Source organism: Scyliorhinus torazame, chromosome 16 (genome assembly GCF_047496885.1).
Source record: "Scyliorhinus torazame isolate Kashiwa2021f chromosome 16, sScyTor2.1, whole genome shotgun sequence".
Lineage (NCBI taxonomy): Eukaryota > Metazoa > Chordata > Chondrichthyes > Carcharhiniformes > Scyliorhinidae > Scyliorhinus > Scyliorhinus torazame.
The window spans coordinates 36,971,154-36,990,463 of NC_092722.1; the positions used below are offsets into that span (position 1 = coordinate 36,971,154).

Below are 19,310 nucleotides of genomic sequence, written 5' to 3' on the forward strand. Positions count from 1 at the left end.
TCAAGCGGGCCCGGGTGTTCGCGCACCTGAAGGGGCTGAAGGCGGATGTGGTCATGCTCCAGGAGACACACATGAAGGTGGCAGACCAGGTAAGATTGAGGAAAGGGTGGGTAGGTCAGGTGTTTCATTCGGGGCTGGATGCCAAAAATCGAGGGGTGGCGATCTTGGTGGGAACGAAGGTGTCGTTCGATGTGTCGAGCATTGTGGCAGACAATGGCGGTAGGTATGTAATGGTATGTGGTATGCTGCAGGGGGAGAGGGTGGTACTGGTCAATGTGTATGCCCCGAACTGGGACGATGCGGGTTTTAAGCAGCGCATGTTGGGTCGGATCCCGGACTTGGGAGTGGGGTCCTGATAATGGGGGGGAGACTTTAACACGGTGTTGGATCCGGCACTGGATCGCTCCAGGTCTAGGACGGGTAGGAGACCGGCGGCGGCTAAAGTGCTGAGGGGATTTATGGACCAGGTGGGAGGGGTGGACCCTTGGAGATTGCAAGACTGGGGGCTAGGGAATTTTAATTCTTCTCACATGTCCATAAGGCTTATTCCCGGGTCGACTTTTTTATTATGAGCAGGGTGCTGATAGCGAGAGTAGAGGATACCAAGTACTCGGCGATAGCCATTTCGGATCACGCCCCGCATTGGGTGGACTTAGAGCTGGGGGAGGAGAGGGACCAGCGTCCGTTGTGGCGCTTGGAGGTGGGGCTGTTGGCGGATGAGTTGAGTGAGCGGGTCCGAGGAAGCATAGAGAGATACCTGGAGGCCAATGATAACGGGGAGGTCCGAGTGGGGATGGTATGGGAGGCGCTGAAGGCGGTGGTTAGGGGAGAGCTGATCTCCATTAGGGTCTACACGGAGAGGAGGGAGCAGAGGGAGAGGCTGGTGGGGGAGATGGTGAGGGTAGATAGGAGGTATGCGGAGGTGCCTGAGGAAGGACTGTTGAGGAAGAGGCGCAGCCTCCAGGCCAAATTCGACCTGGTGACCACAAGGAAGGCGGAGGTGCAGTGGAGGAAGGCCCAGGGGGCGATTTATGAGTACGGGGAAAAGGCAAGCCGGATGCTGGCGCATCAGCTTCGGAAGCGGGTCGCAGCTAGGGAGATCGGGGGAGTTAAGGACAGGGGAGGGAGTGTGGTGCGAAGTGGGGTTAACATCAATGGGGTCTTCAGGGACTTATATGAGGAATTGTATCGGTCCGAGCCCCCACTGGAGGAGGGAGGGATGGGCCGCTTTCTGGACCAATTGAGGTTTCCGAAGGTGGAGGAGGGACTGGTGGCAGGATTGGGGGCCCCGATTGGGCTGGAGGAGCTGACCAAAGGGATAAGGGAGCATGCAGGTGGGGAAGGCACCGGGGCCGGACGGTTTGCCGGTCGAATTCTACAAAAAACATATGGACCTGTTGGGGCCCGTTGCTAGTTAGGACCTTCAATGAGGTCCCGGGCACTGATCTCCTTGATCCTGAAGCGCGACAATGATCCCCTGCAGTGTGGGTCTTACAGGCCGATTTTGTTGCTAAATGTAGATGCCAAGGTGCTGGCGAAGGTCTTAGCCACGAGGATTGAGGATTGTGTGCCGCAGGTCATCCACGAAGACTAGACGGGGTTCGTGAAGGGGAGGCAGTTGAACGCGAATGTGTGGAGGCTTCTGAACGTTATCACGATGCCGGCGAGGGAGGGGGAGGCGGAGATCGTGGTGGCGATGGACGCTGTGAAGGCCTTCAATAGTTTAGAGTGGGGGCACTTGTGGGAGGTGCTGAAGAGGTTTGGGTTTGGGGAGGGGTTTGTCAGGTGGGTTAGGCTGTTATACGAGGTCCCGATGGTGAGTATGGCCACGAACAAGAGGCGGTCTGAGTACTTTCGGTTGCACCGAGGGACGAGGCAGGGGTGTCTCCTGTCCCCCCTGCTCTTCGCATTGGCGATTGAACCCCAGGTTAGTTGAGGAACTGGAGGGGGTTGGTGCGGGGTGGGGAGGAGCATAGGGTCTTGCTATTTGCGGTCGACTTGCTGTTATATGTGGCGGACCTGGTGGGGGGAATGCCAGAGGTAATGACGATCCTCAGGGAGTTTGGGGATTTCTCGGGGTACAAGCTCAACATGGGGAAGAGCGAGCTGTTCGTCGTTCACCCAGGGGACCAGGAGAGGGGGATTGGCGAGCTCCCACTTAAAAGGGCGGAAAGGAGCTTCAGGTATTTGGGGGTCCAGGTGGCCAGGAGCTGGGGGGCCCTGCATAGGCTTAATTTCACAAGGCTGGTGGAGCAAATGGAGGAGGCGTTCAAGAGGTGGGACGTGTTGCCGCTGTCCTTGGCGGGTAGGGTGCAGTCAGTCAAAATGACGGTGCTCCCAAGGTTTTTGTTCCTGTTCCAGTGCCTCCCCGTGTTTATCCCAAAGGCCTTTAATAGGCGGGTCAACAGAAGCATATTGGGGTTTGTGTGGGCGTGAGGGACTCCGAGGGTGAGAAGGGTGTTCCTGGAGCGGAGTAGAGGTAGGGGGGGGGGCTTGCGCTGCTCAACCTCTGTGGGTACTATGGGCCGCCAATGCGACGATGGTGGGCAAGTGGGTGATGGAGGGGGCTGCATGGAAGAGGCTGGAGATGTCATCTTGTGTGGGTACGAGTTTGGGGGCGCTGGCAACGGCGCCGCTGCCGTTCCCTCCAAGGAGGTATACCACGAGCCCGGTAGTGGCGGCTGCCCTCAAAATCTGGGGGCAGTGGAGGCAGCACAGGAGGGATGTTGGGGCCTCGGTGTGGACCCCAATACGGGGGAACCACCGGTTTGTCCCACGGAGAACAGGTGGAGGGTTTTCGGGGTGGCACAGGGCAGGGATACGAAGGTTGGGAAACCTGTTTGTGGACGGGAAGTGATGCAGGAGGAGGAGGAGGCCTCGGTGGTGGAGTTGAAAGGTAAGTGGGAGGAGGAGTTGGGCGAGGAGATCTAAGAAGGGACGTGGGCAGATGCCCTTGGGAGGGTGAACTCTTCCTCTTTGTGCACGAGGCTCAGCCTCATACAGTTTAAGGTGCTGCACAGGGCACTCATGACCGGGACAAGGATGAGCCGGTTCTTTTGGGGTGAGGACAGGTGTGTTAGATGCTCGGGGAGCCCAGCGAATCACACCCATGTGTTCTGGGCATGCCCAGCGCTGGAGGAATTTGGAAGGGCGTAGCGAGGACGGTGTCGAGGGTGGTAGGTTCCAGGGTCAAACCGGGCTGGGGGCTCGCAATATTTGGGGTGGCAGAGGAGCCAGGAGTGCAGGAGGCGAAAGAGGCTGGTATTCTGGCCTTTGTATCACTGGTAGCCCGGCGGAGGATTCTTCTTCAGTGGGGGGATGCGAGGCTCCCAAGCGTGGAATCCTGGAGCAGCGATATGGCGGGGTTTATTAAATTCGAGAGGGTGAAATTCACCTTAAGAGGGTCGGTACAAGGGTTCTTCAGGCGGTGGCAACCATTCTTAGACTTTCTGGCAGAACGGTAGACAATGGTCAATGGCAGCAGCAACTCTAGGGGGGGAGTTCTATTTTATTTTTGTTTATTTACACGGGGATCTGAGGGGGTGTATCTATTTGCTATGTTTTATGTTAATTCGGGGTGTTAATCTATTATTTCTGTACAGGGGGAGGGGGGCATGAGGGTTGTTTTACTGTTTTGCATTTAACCCTGTTAGGTTCCTTTTTCATTTTGTTGTTGATATTCTGTGAAAACCTTAATAAAAATTATTTTTTAAAAAGATATATGTCCGAGATGCTTGCCTCTCATTTTTTAAAATTTGTAAAAAATATGTTTATTCAAAGTTTTTGCAACAAAAATTATCAACCAATTAAACACCCCCCCCCCCGGTAACAGAAAAGAAAAAGAGAAAAGAACGGAACAGAACATAAACATATCAATCAAACATAATACAGAACTTATACAATGGGTTTCTCCTGCACATATTAACCCTCCCATATGCTTTTCTTTTTTACAAGTACCCCTAGGAACCCCCCCCCCGGGTTGCTGCTGCTGCTGACCGACGTCATTCTAACGCTCCACGAGATAGTCTAGAACGGTTGCCACCGCCTGAAGAACCCCTGCGCAGACCCTCTCAAGGCAAACTTTATCCGCTCCAGCTTAATGAACCCTGCCATGTCGATGCTCTCCTCTCCTATCCATCCTCCAGAAGCACCTATCCTTGAATCCCCCTTAGCGGCAGGAGTGGGAAGGTTGACACCTGCCTCCGCAGAAAGTCCCGCATCTGTAAATATCGAAATGAATTCCCCCTTGCCAATGCAAACTTCTCCAGCACCCTCATACTCTGGAAGCTTCCTTCTATAAACAAGTCCTCCATCCTCCCCGGGACAAACTGGTGATTATCGCATATTGAATGGGGTCCTGAATCTAAATAAAGGAAACTACGATGGTATGAGGCGTGAGGTGGCTATGATGGAATGATACTTTTCTCTTTTTTTTATAATTTAGAGTTCCCAATTAATTTTTTCCAATTAAGGGACAATTTAGCGTGACCAATCCACCTACCCTGCACATCTTTGGGTTGTGGGGGCAAACCCCACGGGCGGAACGTGCAAACTCCACACGGACAGTGACCCAGGGCCGAGATCGAACCTGGGACCTCGGCGCCGTGAAGCTGTAGTGCTACCCACTGGGAATGATACTTAAAGGGATGACAGTGGATAGGCAATGGCAAGCATTCAAAGAGCGCATGGGTGAACTGCAACAATTGTTCATTCTTGTCTGCCGCAAAAACAAAATGGCAAAGGTCGCCAAACCATTGCTTACAAGGGAAATTAGAGATGGTTTTAGATCCAAGGAAGAGAGGCACAAATTGGCCCGAAAGAAGCAGCAGATCTGAGGATTGGGAGCAGTTTAGAATTCAGCAAAGGAGAACAAAGGGATTGATTAAGAAGGAGAAAATAGAGTGCGAGAGTAATCTTGCTGAAAACATAACAATTGACTGTAAAAACCTCTGTAGGTATGCAAAGAAAAAAAGATTGGTGAAGACAAATGTAAGTTCCTTACAGTAAGAAACTGGGGAATTTATAATGAGAAACAAAGAAATGGCTGACCAACTAAATACATACTTTGGTTCTGTCGTCACAGAGGAGGACACCAATAACTTGCTAGAAACGTTGGATAACACCAGATTTAGTGAGAGGGAAGAACTGAAGGAAATCTGTATTAGTAGGGAAATTGATGGGATTGATTCCCAGTAAATCCCTAGGGGTTGATAATCTACATCCCAGAGTACTTGAGGCAATGACCCGAGAAATAGTGGATGCATTGGTGGCCATCTACCAGGATTCTGTAGACCCTGGAACAGTTCCTACAGAGTATAAAAAAATTAGTTGATGTAACCCCAATATTTAAAAAGGGAGGTAAAGAGAAAACAGGGAATTATATGTTTCTTATAGAAACATAAAATTATGAAGGGAATAGATAGGATAGAAGCAGAGAGGTTGTTTCCAGTAGCGGATGAAACTAGAACTAAGGGCATAGCCTCAAAATAAGGGGGAGCAGATTTAGGATTGAGTTGTGGAGGAACGTCATCACCCAAAGGGTAGTGAATCTGTGGAATTCCCTGCCCAGTGAAGCAGTTGAGGCCACCTCGTTAAATGTCTTTAAGACAAAGGTAGAAAGATTCTTGAACAGTAGAGGAATTAAAGGTTACGGTGAGCGGGCCGGTAAGTGGAGCTGACTCCACAAAAAGATCAGCCATGATATTGAATGGCGGAGCAGGCTCGAGGGGCCAGGTGGCCTACTCCTGCTCCTAGTTCTTATGTTCTTATTACAGATCAGTCAACCTGACATTGGTGGTGGGGAAAATTATAGTGTCCATTATAAAAGATTTAATAGCTGAGCACTTGGAAACAGTGGCAGCATCGGATAGAGTCAGCATGGACTTACAAAAGGGAATGTGGTTTATTTGGCTTTCAAATGGCTTTTGACAAGGTCCCACATAAGAGATTAGCATGTAAAATTAAAGCGCATGGAAATGGTGGTAGTGTATTGAGATGATAGAAATTGGTTGGGGACAGGAAACAAAAAAGCAGGAATAAAAGGGCTTTTTCCTAGTGGCAGGCAGTGACTAGTGGTGTACTGCAGGGATCAGACTCCAGCTATTCAAATGTATATGAATGATTTTAGATGAGAGAACTAAATGTAATATCTCCAAATTTGCAGTGGACACTGGGTGAGAAGGTTAGCTGTGAGGAGGATGTAGAGATGCTTTAGTGTGATTTGGACAAGCTGAGTGAGTGGGCAAATGCATGTCAGATGCAGTATAAATGTGAGGTTATCCACTTTGGTAGCAAAAACAGAAACTATTATCTGAATGACTATAGATTGAGAGAGGGGAATATGCAACCAAAGTGTCCTTGTACACCAGAAGCACGCAGGTGCAACAGGCAGTGAAGAAGGCAAATGGTATGTTAATAATAATCGCTTATTGTCACAAGTAGGCTTCAATGAAGTTACTGTGAAAAGTCCCTAGTCGCCACATTCTGGCGCCTGTTCGGGGAGGCTGGAACGGGAATTGAACCCGCGCTGCTGGTCTTGTTCTGCATTACAAGCCAGCTGTCTTAGCCCACTGTGCTAAACCAGAGGATTTGAGTATTGGAGCAGGGTTGTCTTGCTGCAGTTATACAGGACCTTGTGAGACTATATCTGGGCGTTTCACAGTTCATTGCAGTGTTAATGTAAGCCTACTTGTGACAATAAAGATTATTATTATTGAGTGAGTCCAGAACCAGGGTCACAGTCTGAGGATATGGGGTAGACCATTTAGGGTTGAGATGAGAAGTTTCTTCACCCAAAGGCTGGTAAGCGTGTGGAATTCTCTACCACTGAAAGCAGTTGAGGCCAAAACACTGTTTTTCAAGACGGGGTTACATATAGCTTTTGAGGCGAAATGAATCTAAGGATATGGGGAGTGAAGCAGTAACAGACTGAGTTGGATGATCAGCCATGTTCATAATGAATGGCAGAGCAGGCTCGAAGGGCCGAATGGCCTACTCCTATTTTCTGTGATTCTGGAGGCAAAAGCAGCTGTGAGCATTGTGTTGGAGTTGGAGGAAATGTAATACAGGAACCAACAAAGTAGCCAAGTAAGTACACCAGGGGAGAGGGAGGCGCTGTGCTCCGTTCAAGGAACAAGCTTGAGTGCTGTGGTTAACATTTGTGTGTTGATGTGTATTAGCATCATGTGTCAGAAAATTATGATAGATTTTCTGTGCAGACCAACTTTTTGTTTCATTTAAAACCTGCAATGAGAGCAACTTGCATCCATCAGCCAAAACCTCAAATGTTTCTTTGTTTTCTTTCTAGTATGGTGGCAGATCCTGATAACCCGCTTGTACTAGATATCCTGACTGGATCCTCCAGCTCTTACTCCTTCTTTCCGGACAAACCGATCACACAGGTAACACTTGTGTTCAAACTCCAAGTTGTGGAATGATCCTCTTCTCCCGGTGAACTCATTGCTGGAGTATGGTTCCATAGGCAATCTCTGGCTCTGCGTTTAAGTGACCATTTTTCGTTCATGGGGAATGGGGGAAAGGAGGGGGGGAAATAGAGAGAGAGAATTGGGCACTTTAAATTTAAAAAAGTATTTCCTGCAGTTTTGAATCTGCTGCATCTATATTTAAGTGTACATATTTTCACTGCTGGGTTAATTTCACAACTACATAACTTTTTGAGCTCGAAGTGAAAGTAATGAGCTTGCTTTGTACGGGTACTGGGTGCTTGAGGGATACATATTGAGTGCACATACTGGGTATACTGAGTATTGGACACTCCTGTGTGTATAATTTTCTGTTGGGCATAATTTTGTGCTCTATATCTATGTACACCATCCTCTTCATTTGAAATAAAAATATAAAATGCTGGAAAGACTCAAAGACTGGCAGCATCTGAGGAGAGAGTAACAACTTAAGAGCTTTTTGTTTAGTGCTTTTCTTTTGAGTTCTTTTTCAATTAAAACATGTTTTGGAGCTGAACATGCTTCAAATAGTACTGCATGGAGTATATGACAGCCAATAGTTCATCTGTAATAACAGGTAGCTAACTGTAAAATAGGAAGGGAAAAGGCAACCAGATTTGTGACAAACATCTAGATTTTTCCTCTTGTACTAGTATCCCCACGGGGTGGGTAAGAACACCTTACTGATTGCTGGACTCCAGGCCCGGAACAATGCTCGTGTGGTCTTCAGTGGCTCGATTGATTTCTTCAGCGATGCCTTCTTTAACTCTCCTGTACAAAAGGCTACCCCAGGAGCTGAGAGGTAAGACAGGTGCCAGAGGATCAAGATACTTGCAAGTTATAAGATTTGTCATCAATAACTTGCTACTGGTTCATGTCACCAAATTGCAAAAATAAAACTTATCATTTTAAAATATTTGTTCTTGGGAGTGTGGGAAATACAGACAAAGTTACATTTATTGTCCCCAAGAAGGTGGTGGTGGCCTGGCTTCTTGAACCATTGCAGTTCTTGTACTCTCTCAATGGTGTTAGATAGGGAATACCTGAATTGCCAATGAAGCAATGATGATTTATGTTCAATCTGGATGAACACTTGGAGATGATGGGATTCTAAGAGCATTGTTGCTTTTCTTGGTGATAGTGGTCCTGATGAGGGACGTGTAGCTGAAGCATGCTTGGCTAGTAACTGCATTGGACCTTTTATAGATAGTACATACTGCAGCTATTGGAGGAGGGAGTGGATATTGAGTCTGATGATGAGGACAGCAATCTAGTGAACTATCGTGCCTTGGATGGTGCTAAGCTTGTCAAATTGTGGCTGTACCCAACCAGGCGCATGGTGTGTATTCCAATTCTGACTTGAGCGTTGTGGATAATGAGGAAATCTGAGGGATCAAGAGATGTGAGCCACTAATTGCAGAGTACCCAGCCTCTCCTTTATTGTTGATGTAGTTGGTCCAGTTCAGCTTTTGGTCAGTTGTGAACCGAAGGATGTTGATGGAGGGACCCACGGGTGTCATTAAAACTCATTGAGAGCTGGCTGGGACTCCTGATGTATGGGCATTACCTGACATTTGTTGGGCCAAGTCTGGATTTCATGAGCTTTAATAATAATAATAATAATAATCTTTTTATTGTCACATGTAGGCTTAAATGGAGGAGTTGGATGTCAAAAATTGTCCTCATTTAAAAAATTTGCAACCTTGTTTTCTAATTCCTCTATGGTCTCCCCCTTCTCTATCTCTGTAACCTTTTGCACTCTGAAAGCCTTCAAAATAATCCTCTGATTCCAGTCTCTTATGCATCCCTGATTTTAATCACAGCATCATTGGTGACTATTGATTGCCTGGGCCCTGAGCTTTAGAGGATATCCTCCTTGCACCTCTCCATTTCTCTACTTCACTTTCCTCCTTTAAGAAGCTCCTTTCCCAGCTCTGGGTCACTGTCCGTGTGGAGTTTGCACATTCTCCCCGTGTTTCCGTGGGTTTCGCCCCCACAACCCAAAGATGTGCAGGGGAGGTGAATTGGCTGCGCTAAATTGCCCTTTAATTGGAAAAATGAATTGGGTACTCTAAATTTATTTATTTGTTTTAAGAATAGATTAAGACTACCCAATTATTTTTCTCCAATTAAGGGGCAATTTAGCATAGCCAATCCACCTAGCCTCCACATCTTTGGGTTGTGAGGGTGAAACCCACACAGCCACGAGGAGAATGTGCAAACTCTGCACAGACAGTGATTCAGGGCTGGGATTCAAACCCGGGTCCTCAGTGCCTTAGGCAGCAGTGCTAACCACTGTGCCACCATGCTGCCCCAGGGTACTCTAAATTTGTTTTTAAAAAGACGCTCCTTAAACTCTACCTCTTTGGTCAAGCTTTTGGTCATCTGACCTAATATCTCCTCATGTGGCTCAGTGATATTCTACAATGCTCTTGTGAAGCATCTTGGGGTGCTTTATTATGTAAAACGCTACTTAGAAATTATATGTTCAGTTGTTGAAATGATTTTTTAAAAACAATATATTGTGGCTTGGTAAGCTAACAAATACTTTGCAAAAGGGAACTAAATGAATATTTTTTATCATGAGATTGTGGGGACTGTGCATATTTTGACTTCAGTGTGGTTTTTAATCTAATTTCAGACTAGCAGATTTTGCTATGCAATGAAACCTCTTCTGCTAGTTGTTCAATTTCCAGAGAAGACTTTTCAGCGAAAGCATGATTGTGGGAATGTGAAATTTTAAACAAGTAACATCTTTGAACCCAAGAATTTATTTGACCAGAAGCAGTTGTGCATCTGGTGTGCTGAATGATTAATCTGGTGGTATACTGTAATTCAATACTAATAAGTAGCATGTAATTCAACACCAATAAGTATCACTCCTGGGAGTAGCCGTTATAGGATATCTCTGAAGTTGTGGAGCTGAGAATAGGGAATGCATAATTTTATGGTTGTAACATTGCTAGGGGGACAGTCAGTGATAAGAACATAGGAGCAAGAGTAATCCATCTGGCTCCTCGAGCCTGCTCCGCCATTCGATAAGATCATGGCTGACCTTTTTGTGGACCCGGCTCCACTTACCCGCCCGCTCACCGTAACCTTTTATTCCTTTACGGTTCAAAAATTATGGAGTATAAAATTTGGACCAAGGTGTGCAAGTCATTGCCCACTCTGCGGTGTGAATTTGACAGTATACAATTATGCTAGAGTTTGATGGAATATAAACTTTTTCTTGAATTTAGATTCTCAAAAACTGGGAACTATGAGCTGGCAGTGGCGCTGTCCCGCTGGGTGTTCAAAGAGGAAGGAGTTCTCCGTGTTGGAAAGGTGTCCCACAATCCGGTTGGAGAAACCAAGCCACCAAATGCCTACACCATAACTGACCTGGTGGTAAGTACAAATTAATTTGATACCGATCATAGAATCATAGAATCATAGAATTTACAGTGCAGAAGGAGGCCATTTGGCCCATCGAGTCTGCACCGGCTCTTGGAAAGAGCACCCTACCCAAGGCCAACACCTCCACCCTATCCCCATAACCCAGTAACCAAACCCAACACTAAGGCCAATTTTGGACACTAAGGGCAATTTATCATGGCCAATCCACCTAAGCTGCACATCTTTGGACTGTGGGAGGAAACCGGAGCACCCGGAGGAAACCCACGCACACACGGGGAGGATGTGCAGACTCCGCACAGACAGTGACCCAAGCCGGAATCGAACCTGGGACCCTGGAGCTGTGAAGCAATTGTGCTATCCACAATGCTACCGTGCTGCCCGATATTTGACAACGACCTGTAACTTATTGTGGATACAGAGCAACACCATTGCCTCTCAACATTTTGGATAAACTCCATTGGTTAAATCAAATTGTGTATATGGGTAGAGACTGTTACACACCACTAAAAAGCAATACTATGTAATGTAATTATCACAACCTGCTGACATTTTATTGACTTTCTGACTTGCACTTTATCCTTTTATTATTCAAATACAAGTACCTAAGTTTCTTTAAAGTCTGATCACAGTTCCCTCTAGCAAGGACTCAGCTGTGATACTCCAAGAGTTTGAGGCGTGTTTTGTGATATATGTCATGTGTCTTGGCGCAGGAGTATAACATTGTTGTTGAGAGGCTCACCAACGGGAAATGGGTCCCATTCGATGGAGATGACATTCAGTTGGAGTTTGTACGAATCGATCCCTTTGTTAGAACTTACTTGAAGAAAAAGGGTGAGTAGAATCTGTACAGCGCCAATGATTGGAAAACATTGTGAAATTTAGCTGTTTCTGGTCTAAAGAGCAGAGTATAAATATATGAATAGAGTTTGCCCTTGCTGTTATGGCACCCTGTGCTAGTGTGTGGTCAATTCCAGGCCCACTTGACCCGGAGTCACAACACTGTTCAAATTAACTTTTATTTTTAAATACCTGAGGTCTTCGGCTGCCCAATAATTACAGTCACCAGGTTTGTAAATTTAAGCCCAATTGGCGTTTTATTATTAACATTAACTAGAATTAAATAGGCAACAAATACAGCTAGTTAACTATTTAATCTCTAACCCCCCCTTCCCTTTTTAACTTGCCTCACCCTTTATAATATATTATATACACATGCACGCACACACACCAAAGAAAAAAGGGATGTAAAATAATGATAAAAGTAAAAGAATAAGAATCTTTGTTTCAGATAGACATCTTCCAATTTTTTTTTGTCAGTCTAGGCTTTCAAATTGATATTATCTCTTCTTTTGGCTTGTAATGGTTTTCACTGTAGTCTCTCAGAAATAGCAGACAGCAGCATTTGAAAGAGAGAAAAAGCTTATTTCAGGGTCTAGAGGCTTAAGCCTTCAGCAGTAGGAAGCAGAGCAGAGAGAGAGCTGCTTTCACTTTGAGGGTCCAGTGACATCTGCCGGGATCTCTCCAAAAAAAAACCACCTGGCAGGACCCAATGACTGTCTGTTGCTGGGCAGGATACTGTCCCTGCCAATCCTTGGCCACCAGCCTACCAATTGAATGGATGTAGAGCTTATCCTTGCAGGTTATCAGACTGAAAATGTTGAGAAATCTAGATTAAGAAGTTCCACAACACCAGGTGAAAGTCCAACAGGTTTATTTGAAATCACAAGCTTTCGGAGCGTTGCTCCTTCATCAGGTGACTTGCCCACCCCAGTCCAGTGCCGGCATCTCCACATCATGAGTAATCTATCTGTCTTGTTTTCCCAGGTGGCAAATACAGCGTGCAATTCAAACTGCCTGACGTTTACGGTGTGTTTCAGTTTAAAGTAGATTACAACAGGCTCGGATTCACCCATCTTTACTCTTCCACCCAGGTATGCATCCTGCTAAACACCCGAGTAGCAATATTAGAACAATACAGCGCAGTACAGGCCCTTCGGCCCTCTGTTGCACATACAGGTGTATAAAAGGCTCACAAAGATCAAAAATATTTACCTGAAGTCAATGCTGATGACACGAGGAAAATGCTGGGGGAGACTGTTACCTCATTGGGTCTTTGTTAAACAAAATAATTTCCCATTCACTGCTCTATTCTGTTTAAATTGGAAAAGGTTTCCCTCATTATCGCTCTGATCCTAGAGTGTGATTTTTTTTTTTTTTAATTTAAAGTACCCAGTTCAGTTTTTTCCATTAAGGGGCAATTTAGTGGCCCACACACCTACCCTGCACATCTTTGGGTTGTGGGGGTGCAACCCATGCAGACACGTGATCCTAGAGTATGATGCAGTGATAGAAAATCATTCCTGTGAGAGGCAGCTTTCACTGGCAACGGGAGAAATAAATTGGAGAATGACACCAAATTAGGAGGGACAGATGGGAATAGGAAGTTTCAAAGGGACATGAGCAAATTGAGTGGGAAAATCAAATAGATTTCAACCTGGTAAATTGAGGTCGTCTACTTTGGACCCGAGAGAGCAAGAGAAACTGCCGTATTTTCTAACCGGTGAGATATTAGGACCTCCAGAGCGCCAGGCACACACATGGCTGGTAGGCAGGAATAAAAAACAGTCACAAACGCTAATGGATTGTTGGCCTTGATTTCAAGAGGGCTGAACGACAAAGGAGAGCAAAAGAATCGTGTCAGACAAGGGGGGTAGGTACATAATGGTGAGTGGGAAGCTGGAGGGGGTGCGAGTGGTACTTGTGAACATATATGCTCTGTATTGGGACGACGTGGAATTTATGAGGTGGGTGTTAGGTAAGATCCCAGACTTAGAGTCACACAACCTGATCGTAGGAGGGGACTTCAACACAGTAATTGATCCGGAATTGGACCGGTCAAAATCCAGGACAGGGAGGAGGCCAGCTGCGGCAAAGGAATTGAAGGGTTTTATGGAACAGATGGGGGGAGTAGACCCATGGAGGTTTGCACGGCCGAGGACAAAGGAGCTTTCCTTTTTTTCACATGTCCACAAGGTATACTCTCGCATCTTTTTTTTTTGTTCTGAGCAGGGCACTAATACCGAAGGTGGTGGATACTGAGTACTTGGCAATTGCAGTGTCGGATCATGCCCCGCACTGGGTGGATCTATGGGCTGAGAGGGCTAGATTAGTGGAGGAGATACTCCATGTGGACAAGAGATACTCGGAGGGCCCGGACGCGGGACTACTGAGGGAGCGGCGGAGGTTACAGGTGGAGTTTGGACTGCTGACCACAGGGAAAGCAGTGGAACAGTTGAGGAAGGCAAGGTGGGCGATCTATGAGTACGGGGAAAAGGCAAGCAGAATGTTGGCGCACCAGCTCAGGAAAGAGAGGCGGCCAGGGAGATCGGTAAAGTAAAGAGTACAGACGGTAATACTGTCCTGGACCCAGCGGGGGTGAACGAGGTGTTTAAGGACTTTTATAGTAAATTATATGAGTCGGAACCCCCGGCTGGTGTGGAGAGGATGAGGCAATTTCTGGATCAGTTGAGGTTCCTGAGGATGGAGGAGGACCTGGTGGACGGGCTGGGAGTCCCAATTGAGATTGAGGAAATAATCAAGGGGCTGGAGGGCATGCAGTCGTGCAAGCCCTGGGGCCTGATGGCTACCCAGTGGAATTCTATAAGACGTTTTCAGAGATATTGAGCCCACTGCTGGTGAGGACATTTAACGAAGCAAGAGAGAAGGAAGTCCCCCGTCCCCCCCAACAATGTTGCAGGCCTCAATTTCATTGATCTTGAAACGGGAGAAGGATCTGGAGCAATGCGGGTCATACAGGCCGACTTTGCTACTGAATGTGGAGGGGGGGGGGGGGGGGGGAGAGCACCGGGTCTTGCTCTACGCAGATGACCTGCTCTTGTACATTTCGGACCCGTTGGAGGGGATGGGGGAAGTAATGCGAACATTTCTTTGTTCTTTGTTTGTTCTTTGTGGGAGAATTTGGCAATTTTTCGGGGTATAAATTGAACATGGGGGAAAAGCAAGATGCTTGCGATCCAGGCAAGAGGGCAGGAGAAGAGACTGGGAGAGCTGACGCTTAGAATGGTAGGGAAGAGCTTTCAATATCTGGGAATCCAGGTGGCCTGGAAATGGGAGGTACTACACAAGTTAAACCTACCCCGGTTGGTAGAACAAATGGAAGGGGACTTTAAGAGATGGGACATGCTCCCGCTATCACTTGGGGGGAGGGTACAGACCGTGAAAATGACGGTCCTCCCCAGATTTTTGTTTGTCTTTCAGTGCCTCACCATCTTTATCCCTAAGGCCTTTTTCAAGCGGGTGAATAAGATTATTTTGGGCTTTGTGTGGGCGAGTAAAACCCCGCGAGTGAAGAAAGTGTTGCTCGAGCACAGTCGGGGGGGAGGGTGGGTTGGCGCTGCCGAACTTCTGCAATTACTACTGGGCGGCTAATATAGCTATGATTAGGAAGTGGGTAGTGGGGGGTTGGCATGGGAACGGATGGAGGCGGCGTCATGTAAAGACACCAGTCTGTGAACATTGGTAACAGCACCTCTGCCGTTCTCGCCGGCCCGATACTCCACAAGTCCGGTGGTAGTGGCGGCTCTGAGGATCTGGGGGCAGTGGAGGAGATATAAGAGAGTGGAGGGAGCATCGATTTGGACCCCAATTTATAACAACCACAGGTTTGTACCAGGTAGGCTAGATGGCTGGTTCCGGAGTTGGCAGAGGGCAGGAATTGGAAGGATGGGGGATCTGTTTATAGATGGGAGCTTTCCCAGCTTGAAAGCTTTGGAGGATATATTTAAATTGCCAGCAGGGAATAGTTTTTGGTATTTGCAGGTGCGAGACTTCCTGAGAAAACAGTTGCCGGCCTTTTCGCTGCTGCCGCCACGGGGGATACAAGATAGAGTAGTTTCCAGTACCTGGGTGGGAGAGGGGAAGGTATCGGATATTTACCAAGAGCATTCGGAGGCGGAGGAAACTCCGGTGGAGGAGCTTAAGGGCAAGTGGGAGGACGAGCAAGGAGGAGAGATGGAAGCGGGTCTATGGGCGGATGCCCTAAGTAGGGTTAATACCTCATCATCGTGCACCAGGCTTAGCCTGATACAATTTAAGGTAGTCCACCGGGCACACATGACCGTGGCTAGGATGAGCATGTTTTTCGAGGTAGAGGATAGGTGTGCGAGGTGCGTGGGAAGCCCAGCAAGTCATGTCCACATGTTTTGTGCACGCCCGAAGCTTAGAGGGTTTTGGCAAGACCATGTCCACGGTGCTAAAAACATGGGTGGTGCCGAGTCTGCAGGTAGCGATCTTTGGAGTGTCGGAAGATCCGGCAGTTCAGAAAGAGGCCAACGTCCTGGCCTTTGCCTCCCTGGTAGCCCGGAGACGGATCTTATTAATGTGGAGGGACTCGAAGTCCCCGAGTGTGGCGACCTGGATTAGTGACATGGCTGGGTTTCTCAGTCTTGAGAAAATAAAGTTTGCCTTAAGAGGGTCAATGTTAGGGTTCTCCCGGAGGTGGCAGCCGTTCGTCGACTTTCTCGGGGAAAATTAAAAATGTCAGCGGATGCAGTATTCCGGGGCGGCGGGGGGAACTGTTGTATGGTTGAGGTGTGTGAAGAGTGGGCTGGGGTGGGAAATGTTTATTTTACCATGTTGATGTCATTGTTTTTGTTACTGTTATAAACATTTTCAAATACCTTAATAAAATGTTTTTTTTTTTTAAAGACAAAGGAGAGCAAAGTAGAGTACAGAGAGCATGTTTGTTATGCTTCAGTTGTATAGGAGCCTTGATTAGACTCCATCTTGAGTACTAATTGAGTTTTGGGCATCACACCTCCAGAAGGGCATATTTACCAAGGCTTTATGAAATTATACATTTTGATGGCATGGTGCTTTAATACACGTTGCATCTATGGTCCTTGGGAGCTATGTGAATCATGGGATTGAATCATTTGTTTGGTTTGGGGAAAGGGGGGTGATGCTACATGTCAGCTGTGTGGGGCAGGTTATGCTAAATGGATCACTGAGAAAAGGCCCTGAATAGAATTTTCCATTTGCAGGTAATGTCCGTTTTCGTGATTAGCATCTGTTTCACTTAAGTGTCAGCCACTTTTATTTGTAGGGCTGTATTTCACTGTAGGGGAATGTCTATTTTTTTTTTTTTTGTTTGTTTATTCTCTACCGTCAGCCATTCTGATGCCCAGTCGTCTGTAGTGGAAGGACAGAGAATGCGAAGTTGGTGTGGGGCCTTGTATTTACAACCCATGATTGAGTTGGCAGATATGTTTTCATGTGACTGTTTAGAGGTGAGTAGAAGAATGACTCTTTTTTTTATTCTAAACCTAATCAAATCTCTCTCTCTCTTTCTCTTTGTCCCAGGTGTCTGTTCGACCCCTCCAGCACACTCAGTATGAACGTTTCATTCCCTCTGCTTACCCATATTACGCCAGCACCTTCTCCATGATGGTCGGACTGTTCTTGTTCTCAGTGGTCTTCTTGCACATGAAAGAGAAAGAGAAGGCAGAGTGAGCTGTGATTGCAGTGTGCTACATTCTTGGCGTCAGCAATGCTGAGAGTTCAGTTGGTTTAAATTGGTGATGGATGGGTGCAAATTCTAACCTTTTGTACTGGTCATGGTAATTTCCTGGAGCTCATACAATCTAGGGTGCAACTAAGCTTCCCGTCCCATTTATTGTTGACCCCTCCGTTGATCAGAGGTTATCCATGAACTGCACGTTTCTGAAAGTGGATGCATACATTCTCCTTCTGGTGCTAATTGTTGAATTTCTGTATTGATTCTTGTTTTGCTATGGAAGATGAATATACTTTTGTGAATAAGAGTTGGCTGAGTACCAGGTGTTCATCATCCATTCGGAGGATAATCATTGTTTTGTGGCTGGGTCAGTTGGAAACTATTTAGACCTCTTTGGTTCTTCACTAGTTAAAATGATAGCTCCATAAACACAAGAATAAGAAAAAGTGGAAGTCTTTGCATTTGTCTTATCACCAGTTCAAATCAGGAGCCTGAGAGTGTTACTTTAACCACTTGGTCTCTCTTCAGAGGGATCTACCCCTTTTGGCCAATAAGAGATTAAAATGAGCTGGGAGAAATGTATTTTCATTGATCTATTGACAATTGTTTAATTTATAATGTTTCTCTCCAGTTTTCCAATCTCTGCACCCACATTGATGTAACTTTGCTCAAAATTAATTTTCCAGACTATCGGAAATAAAGTTGAACATTCCATTTATTGTGGTTTCCATTTCTTTTAACTCCAAATGTGTTGTATGGTCAGGTCCACTTGCATCACTTACTGTCCTGATATTCAACAAAATGGCCCAGACTTCCATTGCTGCTAAATATACAGTAGGACGAAGCCTATGTTGTGTTCATTTTAGGAGACCGGTTAATGGTCATTATTTTTGTACTCACTTTTGCTGTAGTGCAGACCTCCTACTTTGCTCTTTGTGATCATCTGTCAAATGTCAGCTGGCTATTTTATTACGGTGGTAGGAGAACATCAAAGCTATAACCTGTTGTATTCTGTGATGTCACCGTTGTCAACTGAAACAATGATTTGTAAAACACGTGGAAAGATAGCTAACAAATTTATGTACAGACAAAGTTACTTGAAATACTTGGGAGCTACTCTAAGTGCGACTGTCCTGTTGTACGTCCTACTAACAACTGGTGAGTGTCCCACGTCACGTGACCAAGGGCAGCACTGTATCACAGTTGCTTCACAGCTCCAGGGTACGAGGTTCGATTCCAGCTTGGACCACTGTCTGTGCAGAGTCGGCACATTTTCTCCATGTCTCTGTGGGTTTCCTCCGGGTACTCTGGTTTCCTACCACAGCCCAAAGACGTGCAGGTTTAGGTGGATTGGCCATGATAAATTTCCCTTAGTGTTGCAAAAGGTTGGGTGGGGCTACTGGGTGATGGGGGTGGAGGTGTGGGTTTAAGTGGGGTGCTCTTTCCAAGGGCTGGTGCAGACTCTATGGGCCGAATGGCCTCCTGTACTGTAAATTCTATGATTCCAGGTCTGACACTCCATCAGCTGGTTGGAGGTCGCATTGCTAACTTAAGTACAATACAATTCACAGGCACAATTCCACATAACCCATCTTGCCCATGAATGCTGAGAGCAGTTTATCACCAGACTGCCATTTTGGCTGAGTGCTAGTGGCTCAGTAGGCTAGATGGTTCAAAGTAAGATATAATATAAAATGTACATTTTCATATTGACAAAAGGCTTTAATCAATGTTAAGGCTGTGCCTTGAAAATATGAATATTCAGGATTAGATTTAAAACTAGCTTTTGAGGCTGTGGTGTTTTTAGCTGCTGATTCAGAAGTATTTCAATTTCTGCACAACCTACATTCATTCAAGGAAAGGGAAGAAATGTTTTGGACAGAAGGGCGTAATTCCTAAATTGTCCTTCATTGGGG

General features: G+C 46.4%; 1 protein-coding gene across 1 annotated transcript in view; it reads left to right on the forward strand.

The window, feature by feature from the left end:
• The window catches only part of ddost (dolichyl-diphosphooligosaccharide--protein glycosyltransferase subunit (non-catalytic)), a 35,467-nt gene extending 17,355 nt beyond the window's left edge, over positions 1-18,112 (forward strand). The window contains exons 6-11 of the mRNA XM_072478273.1: positions 7,307-7,400; positions 8,114-8,262; positions 10,703-10,850; positions 11,570-11,690; positions 12,684-12,790; positions 17,241-18,112. Of these exons, the coding sequence (XP_072334374.1) occupies positions 7,307-7,400; positions 8,114-8,262; positions 10,703-10,850; positions 11,570-11,690; positions 12,684-12,790; positions 17,241-17,390 (769 nt within the window). The 3' untranslated portion in view covers positions 17,391-18,112. The remainder of the gene's footprint in view (positions 1-7,306; positions 7,401-8,113; positions 8,263-10,702; positions 10,851-11,569; positions 11,691-12,683; positions 12,791-17,240) is intronic.
• The last annotated feature ends 1,198 nt before the right edge of the window (positions 18,113-19,310 follow it).